The sequence below is a fragment of the Lissotriton helveticus genome, chromosome 6 (genome assembly GCF_964261635.1).
Source record: "Lissotriton helveticus chromosome 6, aLisHel1.1, whole genome shotgun sequence".
Lineage (NCBI taxonomy): Eukaryota > Metazoa > Chordata > Amphibia > Caudata > Salamandridae > Lissotriton > Lissotriton helveticus.
In genome coordinates, this window is record NC_136067.1 from 111,962,975 (window position 1) to 111,982,436 (window position 19,462).

The 19,462-nt window shown below is 46.9% G+C and overlaps 1 protein-coding gene across 2 annotated transcripts in view; it reads left to right on the plus strand.

Moving 5' to 3' along the window:
- Positions 1 to 19,462, plus strand: part of LOC144762304 (exportin-5-like) — a 2,548,278-nt gene that overhangs the window by 2,047,946 nt on the left and 480,870 nt on the right. For both annotated transcript variants that reach the window (XM_078647452.1, XM_078647453.1), the window contains one exon: positions 16,777 to 16,836. In XM_078647452.1, the coding sequence (XP_078503578.1) occupies positions 16,777 to 16,836 (60 nt within the window). The remainder of the gene's footprint in view (positions 1 to 16,776; positions 16,837 to 19,462) is intronic.

Consider the following 19,462-nt stretch of genomic DNA (forward strand, 5'->3'; position numbering starts at 1 on the left):
AGTTTCTTGCATGGCTCTGCGTTCCTGGCGCGGAAAGTCGTGTACAGAACTGACGTCAGCCCGCATGGGTGGCTCCTAAGTACCTTCCGTGACGTTGTTTAGGTGCTGATGACGCCAGTGACGGACGCAGAGCCGCAGGACGCAACCTACTGACGCACAGGGGTACTGCTAAGCAAAACTTTACGGATCCATTCTGATGCCTAGGGATATTGTAAGGTAAGGAATCTATCACTAACTAATGTCTCTTACAGATATATCGGTACATAAGTAGTAACTTGTGTAACACAAACCTAAATTATGCATTGAATAATTAAAAAATGTGTCATTTTGAAGTTAAAACGTTCGCATTAAGTAAAAATAAATACTTTTTGGTACCTGTAGTATGAACTGTTATTTAGACACTAAGCAAAGTAGCACAAGAACATGGCAGCAACAGTACCTTTTGCTGTCAGTTTGAAAAGCAAACAGTATTTTGAAATACTTTTGAGGATTCTCTGCTAATAGCAGACTATCATGATATCAGTCATAACTTCAAAGAGCTGTGAAGCCAATGTTCATTTAGGTGTGAGTCATTGCATAGCTGCTAATCCTGGTGAAAGTGTGCAGGAAGTCAAAAGATGGTAACATTGGATAATTGGCTCCTTTGGTACTGGATCCATAAAAAAACGCAGTCTGCATCCAGGTAGTGGTAGTTGGTTGCGCTGTACTTCCCCAGGCATGGATATGGATTGCATTGAAGCATTGAACTTAGACACTGCAGGGAAGGGGGGGTGCTTTTCCGTTGAAGGCACTGTGGTTCAGTTGAAGAGCCAGGTCTTGAGGTCCTTCCTGAATTGAGGTAGTGAAGGTGATTGCAGTGAACAGCAGTTTTTTCCCGGGTCGAGAACCAAAGTGTTCAACTTTCCTTTAGAATAATACAGAAATGGAGAGGCAAAGTCCCAAAATTAATTCAAGAAATCTGAAATTAGGGGAGGAGCTACGCTACGAATCAAGATGGCCGCGTAAGCTCCCGGCTCCGCCGACCTCCGCCAGCAGCTCGATTATCCTGTCTTCAATCCTGACCTTACACCTGATTTCCTTGTTTATGAAGGTCTACTGCTTCTAAAGGTGCAATCCCGAGATTTCTACCTCATCGGCTGACGAAGATACGCCGTGTTTCCACTCTCGGCCTAATAACGTGCGGAAGCCGGGGCCTAGATTTCTAGACTACCCGGGTCAGAGTTGAACAACATCGGCCTTGAGACCTGGACTGAGCCCGGTCTCCCGAAGAGTGCCTGAATTGTTGACTTCTTGTGATGATCCTTTGAATGATCTACACCGAGGACACGCCAGCGTGCCACGCCGGCTGCTGTGGTGGGGGTCCGGTGCCGCCACGCCGGCTGCTGTGGTGGGGGTCCGGTGCCCGGAGACCTTGCTGCCCTCCCGGGGTCGACGGGCTGGGGCCCTCTCTGACGGCGAAGGTGTGTTCTGTAAGACGAGGAGCACCCATTATTTGATATCAGATTTGCGTGGCCTGCGACTCCGGAGCAGCCGGCCTCCGGGGTTCAAGTCCGGCTCTGTCGCCTATTGAGAGGGGATGGAGCGGACGGAAGGCACGCCATCGCTGCAGGCCGTTGTGGCCGCCATTGGGGCGCTTCATTCGCACACAGTCGCTGTGTTCCGGACACTGATGGTGAAAGTGGACGGTATCCTGGAACCTGTGGACGACACCTCGTTTAGTTTCCAGCTAGAGATGGTACCAGCGGTGCACTGCACATCAGAGGTCGAGGTCCCCGTGCATAACCCGGAATTCATGAACCTTGACGGTCCCCTATTACAGACAAGCTAGCCCATGCTTCTCGCTAGCATCTCTTGCCTGATCCTGCTGCCGCCTAACACATCTATAGACGGTCTTCCATGTGGTTACGAGTACCTTGGTGATGGTTTGGGATACTCGCTGTTCTTGGACATCTTTCCTCGTTTGAGCTGTGAACTTTTATCCTGTATTCGATCCTCCTGTGCTGACAAGAACTTTTATGGACGCTTTGCCTTTTCCATCAAAATGGCGGCTCGAGTGGCAAAGACTCTTCTGACGGACCGTACTGGCCAGGGCTGAACTTTATTGCTGGGATCCGATATAATGGCTTTTAGCAATGCCGGGGTTGTGCCTATATTGTGATAGGAATTGGGTGGTTGTTGTTTATCCTCCCCTGACTGGTTTGTATAATTGCTAAATATTGATTTTACCATGTCTCGGGGTGGTCGCTGTTGGCGGGGGGTATGGGAGACCGGGAGTGTGTTTGCTTTTTCCTCCTCCGCTTTCTCTTTTCCCTTCCTTTAGGGTAGTTCTTGGGCGACAGGCACGCTGCTAGTGGGGTTAGGCCGTAGCCATTGCAGGGGTGCAGGGTGGGGGGTTAGGGGTGGGGTTTTTTATTTTGCCTTTTTTTTGTTCGATGGCCCCTTTTGTCTTTTCTTTTTCCTTCTACGAGAGATGGGCTGTTTACTTTTCACAAATCCTTTATTGTCCGGGTGTCTTCGCTGGCTTAATTATCCTGTAACATTGTGGACGAGGTCGCGCGGGTGGGATTGCTTTTGATTGACTAATAGACTGCTTCTCTCCTTTTTCCGTTATGTGTACCCGTAATGTGCTTCACTCCTTACAGTGATTATTGTTTGTATATTTCCCCCGCCTGGCCCTGTTCTGTATTTCACTGCGAGACACCTGATATCTGTATTGCCTGCTCTGGTCTTACTGTTAAAATAAAAAATATATATTAAAAAAAAAAAAAAAAAAGAAATCTGAAATTGAATCGCCAAATGCCTTGGAAGAATTTGGTGAAAAATCCAATTATTTTTTATTCTTTAGTAAAATTCAACCAGATAGCCAACGTGTTTCGCCCATACATCAAGGGCTACATCATTACTACAATTTACAAAGTTATAAAACGTTAAAATACAAAATTAATCAGTTGAGCACTTTCCAGTACAAGAAGAGGAAAAGATGGGACTACTCCATGCCTAACCATCATTCCCTCATATTAGATCGGACTCCCTCATGATCTCCAGCAGAATCCTCCTCACAGCATCACTCCACCAAAAGACCATTTGCTTGCGGCACTGACCCTAGCACCATTTCCTGCATGGCTCCATTACCAGCTCTGATCTGGATGTCATTCCTGGCGCCAGCACCCCCTCTAGCCTATTCAGAGTTCCTCACACCTAGCGCAGTTTCTGCCCAACATGATGGTGCTGTTCAGAAATGCAACTGTTCCTCCTAGTGAACCTGAAGATTCTGTTTGATTGGCTTACTGCAGCTGAGTTTTCTGTTGGTGCCAGTCAACTCCAGAGGCCCTCCTCAGGGCATGCCACCAACCACCGCTGCTCTGGCACCCAGGACCCTGCCAGTGGTCCTTCCACTGGTGCTGGGAAGAACCATTGGCTCCGATGTTGAAGTCCCCCCTAAAGAACATGCTCCGATAGTCATTCTGGTGAGGTCAAGATAGGTTACACAAAAGGTGATGGGAGGTGTAGGAGAGTAGGATCTATTTGTTATGGTTACCCCCACTTTATACTGGTGTTTCACTGTTTTTTTTACTTTAGTCTGGCTGGGGCCCTGCTAAACAGGACCCCAGCCTAGCTGCTTCCTCTCTAAATTGATTGCATGTACTTTAGGTACACTCCAGATTGGTTACTGGGTTACCCTTGTGAGTCCCTAGTATATGGTACCTTAGGTACCAAGGGCATAGGGACCCCACAGGCCTACCAGGGGCTGAAGCATGTATTATGCCACCCCTGGGAAGCCTTACAAAATGGCACCACAGGTCTGCTACTGCAGCGTGGGTAAGGTGGTGCTTGCACCCCTTACTAAGATATAGGTTACCTATATCTACCTTTAATGACAGACACATATAAACCTATAAGTCACTCCTATGGCAGGCCTTAACAATCCTGAAGGCAGTGTGCTTGGTTTTGTGTGAGAGGGTGCCCATGCATGAGCAGGACCCCTCTGCAGCTTACGGAATGTATTCTCTGAGGCTGTTCTGTGATACAGCCATACCACATACTCTTAAGTGCATTATATTAATATTATTTCAATCTTTATTTCGGCCAATTTGACCATCAAAGATATGCAGTAAAACACATATAGTACAATATAAAACCATCGGAAATGTGCAATAAAAGGCCATACATTAAAATTCATATTCTTATAGTTAAGTGGTCAACTGCGACTTTAAAATACGGGTGCGAGTATGCCAGACATTTGTAAGGAATTTGGCTAGTGCAAACACCATTGGTCCCGAGACATCAGTTTTTAAAATTCTATACATCGGGAGGTATTCCCTACAACCAAAGTTTCTGATAAGTGGTAAAAGCCAATATTTCCTAGCGGCCTTGTAAGTTGGACAAAACAAGTTCACATGTAGGTCGCTTTCCTCAGCACAGGTGCATGCCGGGCATTGCTTGGTAGAGGGCGGTGTTGACCAGGAGCTAGTGTAGACCGCAAAGGCAGTGTGCCATATCTCCATTGCAGAAATAGCTTCCTGGCCAGCACAGGAGTCATCCCGTCCAGGACCCTCTCCAGCCTGTAGGAATCCTTGCATTGCGTGAATACAGATGGTAATGACCCCTCGCCCTGGCGATCTAAAACCATAGCCAGTTTCTGCTCATAATAAGCATTGGCCAAGACTCTTCGTGGGATCCTAAGTGACGCATTAGCTGGATCGGACCATAGGTCTGGGAACCCCATTCTCATACAGGACTTTTTTATATATTTTATCCAGGGAATCTGTAGGGCTTTGGGGTGGGTTAGAAACTCCCTCAGTTCTGCCCTGTAGGTAAAAAGTTCCTCACTGCTCCATAACCTTCGCCAGAAGTGCATTATAACCTCAAGGTAAATGCTAACTTTGAAATGGCTGCATCAAAACATGTTGTGTTTGGTGTCAAACACTTTAGAGCCCTACCCTCCTCCCCCCCCCGCCAGTCCTGAGGGTAGAATTCCACCCTTCTAGAGGGAGAAGACATGTACACACTTAACTGACCGGCATTAGTTTAAAAGAGCCCCAGCATCACAAAATGGATGCTGCACCCACAGACACGAGTCTGACCTCCTGCTGCTGGATGAAACTCCGGCAGAGGAGGCCTGGACAATAGGTTTCCTGTCACAGGGAGGTGTAACCACCTCCACAGACAGGCTTTAGTGCATTGGGGCTGGGTGGGTGGGTGCATTCAGTGAATGCTTTTCAGACAGTGCTGGGGGCACACTTGGTGTCCCTGTGCATACCCCAGTTCAAACCGGTTGCAGGGGCACTCAGCCCCTGCTCTGGCGCGAAACTGGACAAAGGGGATGGGGTGTAATCAACCCCACCCTGGGTCCTCCCATAGGTGGGACCCTAGAGTAAGTCCAACCCCTAAACTTAGTATAAGTATAGAAACCCAGTCCTTAGGACTTTAGATTATACCTGGACGAAACTCTGCAATATATGTCCTGGGACTTCGACATTCTTTTTCGACTAGAAGATGAAAGAATCTCCCTTTGGGTCAAGGAGTGACTCCCCTGTTCAAACAGGCACCAAAGAAGCATCTTGCTGAGGGGCGGGATGCAGTACGGTACTCCATTCGATGTTTGTTTGTTTTTGGCAATTTTTATAGCGCACAACTACCCGGGGGTGTCTCGGCGCTCAGTGAACAGAACGATAACTATGGCAGATTTTAATGTGGGAAAAGCCAGGTTTTTAATTTCTTCCTGAAGCTAATGAGCGTTGGGGCCGTTTTAATGGAAAGGGGGAGTGCGTTCCAGAGTCTAGCTGTGGAAATCACGAAGCATCTGTCACCCCAGTTGGCCTTTTTTGTTTGTTGGATTTTAAGCAGATGAGCTGAGGAGGAACGAAGTGTTCTTAGATTTTCTAGCGGGCAGAGGGCATCCTTGAGGACCTGTGGGCCTAAGTTGTTGATAGCTTTATAGGCAATACACAATGCCTTGAATTTTGTACGGCTCCTAACGGGGAGCCAGTGAAGCTGTTGGATATACGGGGAGCTGGAGGTGAACTTGGGAATGCCCAGTAGGATTCTGGCTGAGGCGTTCTGTACTAGCTGAAGCCTGTTAAGAACTTTCTCTTGGGCATTAAGAAGGAGGGCGTTACAGTAGTCTGTTTTGGCAAAAACCAGAGTGCTGATTAGGGTTTTGCCAGCTGAAATGGGAAGGTAAGGGAGAAGTTTTTTGATTTTCTTCAGAGTGAAGAAGGAAGTGGAGACTACGGAGTTGACATGATGGTGAAAGGTCAGTCTGTTATCGAAAATAACTCCAAGGTTACGAACCTTGGTGACCGGTTCTGGTGGAGGTCCCAACTCAATTGGCCACCATAGAGGGGACCAGGTAGGTTCCAGTTTCCCGAATGTCATCCCCTCTGTCTTGTCAGAGTTTAATTTAAGACAGTTTGATGACATCCAGGAACTGATTGCAAGCATTCCTTTTTGAAAGTTTGCAGCGATTGTCGCTCTGTCATTGTGTACGGATAGGACCAATTGGGTATCATCAGCATAGGTCGTGAGGGCAATGCCGTAGGACTTAATCACCCTCGCTAAGTCCGAAACATATATGTTGAACAAGGTCGGACTTAGCGATGAGCCCTGTGGTACTCCGCAAGGAAGAGAGAAGGTGGGGGAGGTGAAAGGGCCCATTTTTACTGCCTGTGATCGGTTGGCCAAGAAGGAGGCAAGAAGTTCTTTGGCCTTGTTCTGAATGCCTATTGCTGAGACACGGTCGATCAGGATGGCATGATCGACCGTGTCGAAGGCTGCGGAAAGATCTACCAGTATTAATACTGCTGCTCCTCCTTTGTCCAATGTCATTCTTATTTCATCTGCCGCTTTTATTAAAGCAGTTTCGGTTCCGTGTCCCTGCCTAAACCCAAATTGGGTTTCGTCCAGTAGATTGTTTTCATCTATGAATTTAGAGAGTTGCATATTCATAGCTTTTTCAAATACTTTTGCTGGGTAGGGGAGACATGCGATGGGTCTGTAACTGGATGGGAGGGAGGGGTCAAGGGTGTTTTTTTTCAGGAGTGGCTTAATGATAGCCTTTTTCCAAACTGAGGGATATGAGCCGGTAGTGAACATAGTGTTGCAAATGTTCGTCAAAGCCGGGGAGATGGCTTCTGGAATAAGGTTGAGAATAGCCGGAGGGCAAGGGTCTAGGGGGGAACTCGATTTGGTACTGCAAATTAAACGGAGGACTTGTTCCTCAGTGACTGCTTTAAACACAGAGAAGGATGGAGCGTTAGTGGGTGATGGTTGATTGGTTATGGTAGTGGAAGGAGATTTTTGAATGAAGGCTGAGAAGATAGAGGTGACTTTGTCCTTAAAGAAATTTGCAAGGGAGTTACAGAGGGTTTGAGATAGGTCAGAAGGGGGGGCAGGGGGGTTTGAGAGTTGGTTAACCACTTGAAACAGTTTTCTTGCGGAATGTTTCGCCTGATTAATTTGGGAGGTGTAATACATATTTTTTCAGAAGCGATGAGGTCTTTATATTTGGAGAGGGCGCTTTTGTATGAGATTTTGTCTGTGGGGTTGTAGTAATGGCGCCAGTGTCTTTCCAAATTTCTACAGTGTTGTCTCTGAAGACGTAGGGATTCCGAGAACCACGGGGCAGAAGGAGACTTTCTATTACGTTGGGAAGTTTTCAAGGGTTCTAGTTTGGAACAAGCCATGTCTAAGCTGTTGAGGTAGTTATTGGAGGCTAGTGACGGATTTGGTTCAGTGGTGATGATGCTCTCGGTCAGCATAGAAGCAAGATGGGAAGTATTAATGTTTTTCCAATCTCTAGAAGAGATAGGAGAAGATAATCCGGTTAGAGATAGTGGTGATTTGATTTTTATGGAGAAGCAGACTACTGAGTGGTCAGTCCAGATAAGAGGGATCACATCTGAAATCATAATGTAAGGGTTATTGGTGAATACCCCATCTAGGGTATGGCCTGCCTCGTGAGTGGGCTGGGCGACAGTTTGCTGAAATCCGGCTGCTGATAGATCGTTAATTAGAGCAATGGTATCAGTGTCGCATGGGGATTCAAGATGGAAATTGAAGTCTCCTAATATGGTGTATTGTGGAGCTCCAGCAGTAACCTCGATTAAGTTGTTAAGGTTGTTGAGGAATTTAGATCTGGACCCAGGCGGGCGGTAGATTAGCATGCCTACGAATGACTGATTGCCAGAGAGGCTGATGGAAACGGAAAAGGCTTCACAGTCGTTGTATTTAAGATCGGTGATTTTGACTTTGAAGCGATTCCTATAAATGATGGCTAGACCGCCACCCTTTCTTTTTATTCTGTCTAGTCTGTGCACGCAGTAGTCTTCGGGGATGGCTGCCTTGAAATCCGGGCCGGAAGAGTCGTCACCCCAAGTCTCGGTGATAAACAAGAGATCGAGATTATGTGACACAATGAATTCTAAGATTTCAGTTTTATGTTTAGGGAGGGAGCGTACATTAATGAGCGCTGCTAAGACCTGTAGGGGGGTGTTAGCGGGGGGGTATGGGTGATGCAAGTAGGGCATTTGTGGGGGCCTACCCTGGGGTCCGTGTGTAGCAGATGTGGTACAGAATGTGAAAGGTTCGCCGGATGTGGACTTGCCATCGCTCTACCCAGCGAGTCGGTGGTGTCAACGACGATGCCGATTCGTCGTCACGCCTGGCTGAGATCCACAAACTTTTCAGGGGATGTCCAGAGCACTCTCATGGACATGCCTTTTGATGGCGTCGCCTCTTTGGCGACAAGGCAGATAGCGCGCTAGAGTGCTTTAAGGACTCCAGGGCTACGGCCAAGTCCTTGGATCTGTCGGCCAAGCGCCAGCAAACTTCTACTTTTCGCTCCTTTCGTGGCCACAGAAGGGGCACCCCCGCAGGTTCGTCCAGCCACAGGCCACAAAACCAACCTCAACGTGGTCGCGGACGTGCAGTGAACAGAGAGCCGGTCAGTCCACATCCGCTCCCACAGCATCTGCCTTAAAGCCTTCCTAGTCCGAGCTTTCAGGCCCATTCCACGCCAGTGGGAGGCAGAGTTCGCCATCACCTGCTCAACTGGTGTACCATCACTTCGGACAGGTGGGTGCTGCAAATCTTCCGAAGGGGCTACTCCCTCCCCTTCAAGGGGACCCCTCCAGCCATGCCACCGCAGTACCGCCGCATGTTGGGGGATCACTTGCAACTTCTGCAGGAGGAAGTTTCGGCCCTCTTGGCCAAGGGTGCTATCAAACAAGTACCTGGGCCAGAAGTAGGACGTGGTTGCTATTCCCACTACTTCCTATTTCCCAAGAAGGGCAAAGGGGGCCTGCGCCCTATCTTGGACCTCAGGAGTGTCAACGGCTTCCTCCGGAAGGAGAGGTTCAAGATGCTGACTTTAGCTCAGGTCCTGGCTGCCCCAGACCCTGGAGACTGGATGGTAGTGTTGGACTTGCAGGACGCATATTTCCACATCCCCGTCCTGCTGGCCCACCAGCGCTACCTGCGGTTTACGGTGGGCCACGAGCACTTCCAGTTTACCGTGCTCCCCTTCGGCCTCACCAGTGCCCCTCGGGTGTTCACGAAAGTGTTGACGGTGGTCGCAGCTCATCTGCGCAGATTAGGGGTTCCAGTCTTCCCCCTATCTCGATGACTGGTTGTTGAATGCGGGCTCGCCCCAGATAGTCGTCTCTCACCTCCAGACTACAGCCGACCTCCTGCACTCGCTGGGGTTCTCCATCAACATGCCAAAGCCACACCTGAATCCCTCTCAGAAGCTCCTCTTCATCGGAGCAGTTCTGAACTCGGCGCAGTTTCGGGTTTATCCTCCCGAGAAGCGGGTTCGGGATATTCAGGCTCTGATTCCGATCTTTCAGCCTCTATCCCGAGTTTCGGTCAGGTTGACCCTATGGCTCCTGGGGTTGATGTCCTCCTGCATCCTGCTGGTACATCACGCCAGAAGGCGGATGCAGGCTCTGCAGTGGGACCTGAAGTTCCAGGGGCCTCAGCATCAGGGGAACCTTTCAGACCACGTCCTGATCTCGGAGGGCACTGCAAGACCGTTGCAGTGATGGCTCACGGACCGAGATTGGGTCAGGGGCAGATTCCTCTCCCTTCCCCAAGCGGACTGCACAGTAGTGATGGATGCATCCCTCCTGGGATGGGGTGGCCACATGGGAGAGGTGGAGATCAGAGGCCTCTGGTCTCTGGCGGAGTCCTGGCTCCATATCAACCTTCTGGAGCTGCGGGCGATCCGACTTGCTCTGAAGGCATTCCTTCCCTCTGTCTGGGGAAGTGTAGTGCAGGTGTTCACGGACAACACCACCACCATGTGGTATTGCAGCAAACAGGATGGGCTGGTCTGGGCTGGGGTCGTGGACCTTATGTCAGGATGCTCTGTGCCTCCGCATATGGCTGGAACATCAGGGCATCACCCTGATGGTTCAACACCTGGCAGGTTCACTGAACGCCAGGGGGGACGAACTCAGCCGTCGGTGCATGATGGATCACGAATGGCGTCTGAACTCGGAAGTAGCGCATGGTCTCTTTCAGCAGTGGGGAGAGCCTTGGTTAGATCTATTCGCCTCAGAAGAGAACGCGAAATGTCATCAGTTCTGCGCGTTGGAATTTTAAAGGCGGCACTCGCTCGGAGACGCTTTTCGTCGTGAGTGGAGTTGCGGTCTGTTGTATGCCTTCCCGCCTATACCACTTCTGCCCAGAGTGGTGAAGATCAGGCGCAACTGGGCCCAAGTCATTCTTGTGGCTCCGGATTGGGCACGGAGATACTGGTATCCCGAGCTACTCCATGTATGTCCATCGATCCCCCGATTCAACTACCTCTTCAGGAGGACCTTCTGTCGCAGCAACAGGGGACGGTCCTCCTCCCGAACTTGTCCAGTCTTCACCTACATGCGTGGAGATTGTCCGGCGACAGTTGAGGCCATTTGACCTTCCTCCTGCAGTCTGTGACGTTATCTTGGCAGCCAGGCATCCCGCCACAAAAACGGTATATGCCTGCAGGTGGTACAAATGTGTGCCATCGTGCACAGCAAAGGCTGTAGATCCTCTCTCTGCCCCTCTTTCAGAGGTTCTCCTCTTCTTCTTTCTCTTGCCCAGCACAACTCCGCTCTGGGCACTATCAACGGCTACCTTTCCGCCATTTCTGCCTTCTTACGGCTTCCTGATCAGCCTTCTCTTTTCAAGTCCCCTGTGGTAAATAGATTCTTGAAAGGCATCACGCACATGTTTCCTCTTGTTCCTTTTGTGATACCTCAGTGGGACTTGAATCTGGTTCTTATTTTTCTGATGTGCGCTCCCTTTGAGCCACTTCATAATTGTCCTCGCCGTCTTCTGACTCTAAAAACGACTTTCATGGTTGCCATCACCTCTGCTAGAAGAGTGAGTGAGCTGCAGGCTCTTTCATCTAAGCCTCCTTTCCTCTCTGTCCATCCAGACAAAGTTGTTCTGAGGACTCGTCCTTCTTTTCTGCCCAAGGTGGTTACTGCCTTTCACATCGGACAGTCCATTACCTTGCCCACCTTCTTTCCGCCTCCGCATCCCTCCAAGGAGGAAGAGAGGCTCCACCGTCTGGACCCAAAACTTGCGATCTCTTTTTATCTGAACCGCACACAGCAGTTCCGTGTGGACGACCAACTCTTTCTTGGCTACGCGGGCGCTAAGAAGGAACGGGCGGTGCACAAACTGACCATCTCTCGGTGGGGCGATTTGTGCATCAAGGTCTGTTATTCCTTGGCTAAAAGGGAGCCTCCTGTTGGGCTGCGCGCCCATTCCACTCGGGCCATGGCGGCTACAACTGCCTTGGGACGGGGAGTCTCACTGCACACGTTTGCCAAGCATTACTGCCTGGACAGCCAAGTCCGGAGGGACGGCTTCTTTGGCCGGTCGGTTCTCCAGGACTTCCGGGTGTGATCTTGGTTCGCAGGCCCACCACGGGGTTGGTATTGCTTTGGTATCTATTCTAAGGTAAGGAATCTAACTAACGTGTTTCTTTCAGATGCACAAATTACTTACCTTCGGTAACGATATATCTGTAAGAAACATTAGTTAGTTAGATTCCTTACCGCCCCACCCTTCCTCCCTGTTCTGCGAACCGAGATCTAGGGTTAAGGTATTTTGCTTAAGGGCCCTAGTTTCATGGCACCAAGGTCGGTTTCTTGCATGGCTCTGCGTTACTGGCGCTGAAAGCTATGTACAGAACTGACATCAGCGCGTGAGGGCAGCGTCTATGTACTCCAGCTACGTCATCCCGGCGATCACGACGCCGACGATGGATGCGGAGCCGCAGACGACGCCTACCGACGTGCAGGGGTACTGCTGACAAACTCTCCTGATCCAATCTGACGCCTGTGGGTAATTCTAAGGTAAGAAATCTAACTAACTAATGTTTCTTACCCCAGGTAAGTAACTTGTGCTTTAAGTCCGTTCTCAGACCGACCTTAAAATAGGTATTACTTTGGTATCTATTCAGAAGGTGAAAAACCTGCAGCTAGAAGTTTCTATCAGGAGAACAAGTTACTTACCTTATGGTAGAAACCCTATTTGGCTGCAGATTCCTCAACTCCCCTCTGTGATTGGACTCTTTCCATTAATGAGATCCAAGTCGAGGATTCTCGACCCTGTCTACCTATTTGCTTTTGGGGCTCTGAGTTTGGAATTGCGACAGTCTCAAAAGCAGCGATGTCCATGCACTTGAGTGGCACCTATATAGGCCCCTCATGATATTTCTGGAGCAGAACAGCAACAGTGCGAAGTATATTCCAGCGCGCAGAAGTACTGCATGAAAGTTTCCAGATCCAGTGTAACGACTGGAGAATATTCAAATGGTGAGGAATCTGCAGCTAGAATCTCTACCTGATAGACTGTTACCAAAGGTAAGTAATTTGTTTGTTTCTATGTGGCACGCCTTCGGGCCCCCAAGGAATCACAGAGTCCTCCAGTCGAACTTCATTCTGTGCCATCTGTGTTCCTTGAATCTGTTTAGGGTTCAGCAATGACGTTGGTGCCTGATTTGGCTCTGGCACCATCCCCTGTTCTGGTCCCGCTTTTATCAAAGCTGTTACTGACTCCATCAACAATGGATAAGGTTAAACAGCATATTGTACTCGCTCTTGTAAACCTATCTGTTTCTGTTTCCTTGCTATTGCCGCAGGGTAGGACCCAGACTTTACATAGTTTATTTGGCATGGATTCTGAAAACAACTACGATGATTGGCCAATTATGTTTCTCAATATAATGAGGACAACTGACTTCAGGATGCCAGTAGGCTTAATACTTCGTCTGATACTGTCCTTGTGTCTTGCTACGCAGAAAGTGCCTCTTTCACTGTTACGATGCGAAGGCCATCTAAAGAGTTAGAACTCCAGTTGCCAACCATGGAAGTGAAAACACATATATTGACCGAAGTTTTACAACCAGTGTGGGCTCTTATTGAGCTTCTGTTACCATTTATAAAGGTGCGTACTGAGACCCTCTTGGGCAGCAGTTCTTAACCTTTTGACTTCTATAGCCCCGTACTGACTTGTATATAATACATTTTTTAAGACATTCTGAACCCCCCTGAGTAGGCCTCCTGCATCCCAGGGGGCCCTGGACCAAAAATTAAGAACCACTGCAATTGGACACCTGGGCTATTTTGTGTTCAGTGCCACCTGTTAATAGACAGGTTGCTCGTCGCCATAGCACTACATATGATGATCCTTATTTCATAACATAGCATCCAACTTCAGGAAGTCTGGTGCTACAGGTGTCAACCAGCAGGGTTAAACACAGTGCCTTTTCTACCACTCCTCCCAATCTTGAGTGCAAATTCAGCCCTTTTGTGGCAGCAGGTGTGGCTCCCAAAGGCAATGAAGACAGTAGGGACAATGCACAGCTCTGTCCCCCACACCTACTGTGGCCACAATGGAAATGCTTAATGTGTCCTTGCTGTCACACAGCCACCCAGTTGGAGGCAAGATCCAATATTTCCTTCACGAGTGGCAAGCCATCATGACATACAAGTGAGTCCTTCAAATTATCCACCAGGGAAATGCCCTTAAATTCCTTTCTACCCTGCCACACCTTTCATTGCCTTCAGGGCATCTGGCGCAGGACCATGTGTCCATCTTACAGCAGGACATGCATGCCCTTTTTGCGAGGTTTCTTGTAATCGAGGAGATTTCAGAAGTGGTGATTAAGCCCCGCACCTTCTTTTAATTGGTTTGCGTCATTGTGCATGCTAAACGCTGTCTTTCTATTGTAAAGGAGGCTTCTTAGTCCCTCCTTGTTACTGCCCTGTCTCCTTTTGGCCCCGCCCGCCCACCTGAACTGGATCTTTTACTTGCGGCGTTAGACTGTCTCCTTCAATTAGGTGTTAGGCACTTTCTTTTTGTAATTAGTCCACGAAGCGCGATGCCCTTTAAATTGTATGTGTTTTTTTAATTTCTTTAGTGAGTGTGGCGCCTGCTAGGGACACCACGCTCACTTTATTTATATTTTCACAGCGTCCCCCACAGGGCCACCGCGCTCTGTTTGCTTTTGGTTCCTTTTTACTTTAAAACTGATAGCTGCGCCGCTTCAAGGACACCGCGCTCGGTTTATTTATATAATTCTTAACTTTAACAAAGAGCTCAGCGCCCGCTTCAAGGACACCACGCTCAGTATTAAATTTTTAAAAAAGAGCGCTGTTTCCTTCAAGCAGCGCCGCGCTTAGTTTTAAAGTCAAGCATTTGCAATGCAATCAGACCTATTGCATTGCAAATGCTTGTTTTCCCAACTGTTATGGGGAAGCTCGTGGCACATGGGCGAAAGCTCACCTAAAATGCATTTGTTTTGCTTCTGACACCAAAGCTCCTTGGAACAGTAGTGTTCAATCAGAACCTTCTGCAACAACATAGTAGGAAATGGATACACTGCTGTCGCTCCAGAGTCCGGCGTGGATTATGATGGCTTTGTGCGGGGGCCACTGGGAGATCAGTGCCCCGAAAACCAATACCCGATGCCACACTGGAAATGTTGCAATCAGTGCGAAACAGGTGACTTTACCTAAAGTTGAGGACGTGTTGTATCCGTTTTCTTTTTTTACATCAACTTTTTGTGTAGAGCTACTCTGCCGTTTTTGACCTTCACCTGCACTTTTTAGTTAGCCAATTCATGGTCCTAGATGTATTGACGTGTGAATGATATAACGCCGAGAATGGAACACGCCACGTTTAGATGACTGCATTTTGTCAGCACTGAGCATTCAGCTCACTAAGCCATGATGCGATAGCTTGTTTATGAATGCATTACTATTGGCAAGCGAAATTGAGACGATATGAGAGATGAGCGACTTTGTCCAAGATCAGACAGTTGGTTTCATAGGGTCTGATTTTCTTACATCTGGCAGCTCAGATTATGTTATGGCATTTCTTTAGCGTGTTGTTGTATGCCTATATTGCCCTCAAATGCATATTATTGTTATGTGATAACATTAGCACCTATTATACAGAGTGCTAGGAAACGATTGAGTACGTTTGGAAGAGCAATAGAATAAACTGGTGTTATTGTTATTTCCAATGCCTCTCGTCTCTGTAGGGCGTCTCAATCTGGATGTGTACCGCTATTGTCCCTGCCCTCGGTGTCAGAGTGACCCCTGTTTCCAGGGCACAAGTTCTAAACAAGCGTATGCAATGCAATAGGTTTCGCATTTACGCTAGTTTGAGCAATTGGCATTGTAAATGACAATGCCTTTTATTTATGCTTTACAAAATAAAACATAAATAAAAGGCAGTCATTTACAATGCCAATACCTCAAACTCACGTAACTGCGAGACCTATTGCATTGCAAATGCTTGTTTCCAAAGTGGCCATATAGGGGGTTCCGGCCTCAGAAGAAATAATTGAATGTTACTCCTGCTGGTACTCCTACTACTACCTTGTGCTGGAGAAGTAGGGATGCCTTTGTCCTATTTTAGCTTTTTGCCCTCTCAACGCCTTCCTGTTGAACAACCAATTCAAGATTCTCATGTTAGCCCAGGTCCTGCCTTCTTTGGACCCTTCAGACGTAAGGCTGCTGTTTGACCTGCAAGGACATTTATTAATACACTCCTGTCCTTCAGCCCCACAGGCTTTGCCTGTGGTTCACTGTGGGTCAGGAGACATTTCAGTTTGCAGTGCTCCACTTTGGCCTCACCAGTGCCCCTCGATGTTCACAAAAGTGATAGTGTTGGTTGCAGCACATCGAAGGAGGTTGGGGTACCCACCTTCCACTACCTCGACAACTGACTTTTGAAGGCAGGCTTGCCCCAGGCAGTTGACAACCACCTCCAGATGATGGCGAACATTCCAACACTTCTGAGGAGTTGTCTTGCAGATTATTGCTAATAATGTTCAAAATAAATTTTGATGTACGCTCCATTATATCTTTCTCTTACCTTGGTCTTGTCTCTGCGGGCATGTAAAAAAGGACAGTACCCGGATGCTTGTGTATAGGTTGGCAACTGGTATGCCCAATATCATCTTTAGCAGTGCTGGGAGTTTTTCAAATTTAGTCTGACACCTCATTGCAGTACCTAGATGCTCTGGGAGCTATGCAAAGTTTTCTAGTCCAGTCTGACGCTTGGGGAAATTCAGATGTTGAGAAATCTGTGAGTAGGACAATCTTTGCTGATGGTGAGTAACTTGTGCTTCACAGGCACCTCTTCTATCAAGTGTGTAATGGGCGCAAAATCCACATTGTACTGCATAAAACAAGCTTCTGGAAAGTGACTGGCAACATAAAAGATAGAATAGTAGCTGAGTAGATTCTTGTATTGTTTTTGCAGACTCCTGCTGTGTGACCATTAAAGCTACAGATGGTAGTGACAGTACGGTGAAGTCTGATGGTGAGTATTTTATGGGGAAGGGTGTAGGGTATATGGCCTGTTGTACATGTTTTCAGCTAAGTGTATGGTATTGATTTAGCTCGTACAAAAGACTGGTTTTGCCCAATGTGCTGCACAATGTTTGCTAAGTAGAGCTGGGTATGCCTAACAAGGCTGGAGCCAAGTTTCTGCTCTGGCTCAACCCTTGTCAATGAGGACAGGCAAGAGCCCTTTACCCTCCCTGAAGCAGTTTTAAAAAGAGAAACACATTAAAAGCAGAACAGCCATGCTGATGATATGTGAAAAGGTTTTTTTTCTGATGTCTGTGTCTGTCTACAAGTGAGCTACAATTTGTACGTTTCTTTATGAAGATCAGTGCCCAGAAGGCAGTCTTTGACAGATGTTAGTGTCTTTGTTATGTCAATCAGTGTAAGGGCTGACCCTCTCTCTCTTTTGATAAGGCAGAACAAGGGAATGATGTTAAAATAAGTCCCCTGACTTCACTTATCCTTAACTTTTAAGGTTTTTCCAAGGAAGATGGTGACATCTCTCTCTGTCTCATATATATATATATGTGTGTATATATATATATATATGTGCGTATATATATATATATATGTGCGTGTATATATATATATATATGTGTGTGTATATATTTTTATTTACATATATATATATATATATATATATATATATATATATATATATATATATATATATATATATATATATATATATATATATATACACACACCCACACTTATGTATGTGTATATGTATGGAAATAGTCAACGTAATAATTGTATTTATTCAACAAAGTGTACTGATTTAGGTCATGATATAACTGATCACAAAGCTTTTTCGTTTGTTGGTAAATGGGAGGGAGCAGGAGATATTTATCCAGCGGCTAAATTGCACAGTGTGTAAGCAGGACACGTAGATTCATATCTCTGCCTCCTCAATTGAACCAAATCATAGGATCATAGGCAAAACACTCTACTTGAGTGAGCCTCATTGTGATTCTCAAATCTGAGAGTTTTGTGAAGGAATTCAGTTCAGCGTGTGCACTGTATAAAAATCTCACTCTTGTGCGGTTTACTACAGACAAATGTTGCTCCTTACATCAGTCATATTAGCCTTGTATACAGTATACATGACAAACTGGCAGCTCTCGCTACTCCTGGCAGTGGTTTCATGGAATTGTAAGGAAAATTTTAATTTTTAAACATTTAGTTTTATCGTAAGTCAGTACAGTGATATAATCTAATGTACTAAAGTACTTTGTATTGATTTTATTGTATAACCAGAGATAGACACAATGCATCTCTATTACATCATCAGTTTGGGCAGTCGCAACTGTGAAATAGTGCAGTTCATAGTCCTATTACATGAATCCTCCTTGCCTAAGGGCCCATCGTTTCGTAATTCCCATCAAGATAAACGGCCACCATCCACCCATGTCTTGGTGAATTTCTGCAAACATCCTCTTCTCTCAGCTGCCTTACACCACACCATATTATAGCACCACCACTCACGAAAGATGAGTGTCTGTGTCCTTGCCCACCTTCTGTCTCATTTTGACTCTGTTAGGCTATATTACAAAGCAACTTACTGTATTTTGGCAGCAAATGCCTCCCCAGATGCTGCAGCATTATCTTTTCGTCAGAGTCTATTTAGACATCTATTACTCCCTATTCCCGGGTACTCCCTGCAGATGTGTCAAATGTTACTGCTTCCAGCAGCCCCTGTGATCAGAGCTGACTGTGCAGCTTAAACTGCACCAGTCAGAACCATGGCTTGATATTAAATGGTATCAAAAAATGTGGAGGGAGTGAGAGGAAAGAGCTGGGGCCATGCTCCAAACACAATTTACAACACAAAACATAGGCACCTAGCCATTTTGGAAAGTCTATCCCTTGTCTGGGAGACAACATAAAGTTTTCTATAAAACCCTCACTCACCTGGTGGCATGCTTCATCACTGGGTCCATCCCGTTCCGCTGCGGGACGTTCTGCGACCTACGAGTTACACTGAAGAACTTTTAATGACTATGCAAATGGCAGAAAAGATGATCTAGGAGGGAGGAGTGGGGGAGTGGGGAAAATTCTTGTTTTAAAAATACCTGGCTAGTCGGTTATGGTTAAAAATCAGAGGAGATTATAGGAAAAAGGGGGTTATGTTCCTAATTCCTAATGATCAACATGTTACTAGCCATTCCCCTATTGGCTTTACTTCAGGACCTAGGGAATTCACTATTTAATATAATTGTCCACTCCTGTTGTCATACACTGGACAAATATATACAATGCATGCTAAATAAAACGTGTATATACTTATACCACCTTCTTGTTTTCGCTTATTGTGTTCTGTGAAGATAAATAGGGAAGAGTTAAACTATCTCAGTATCCGGGCCACTATTGAGCTCCCAGATTTATTTACACCCTGTTCCATCAGTGAACACCTTCAGTGTGAAAAGACCATTTTGTGACTTATTTTAAACAAATATGTGACTGTCAGTGGCACATCAAGTGTAAATCCCAATGGAAACATTGCTGTATGATTGGAAAATCTTTACACACACACACACACAAACATTACAGACGGAGAACATAACACACCACATACATTGGTAAAGTTCAGCTATAGC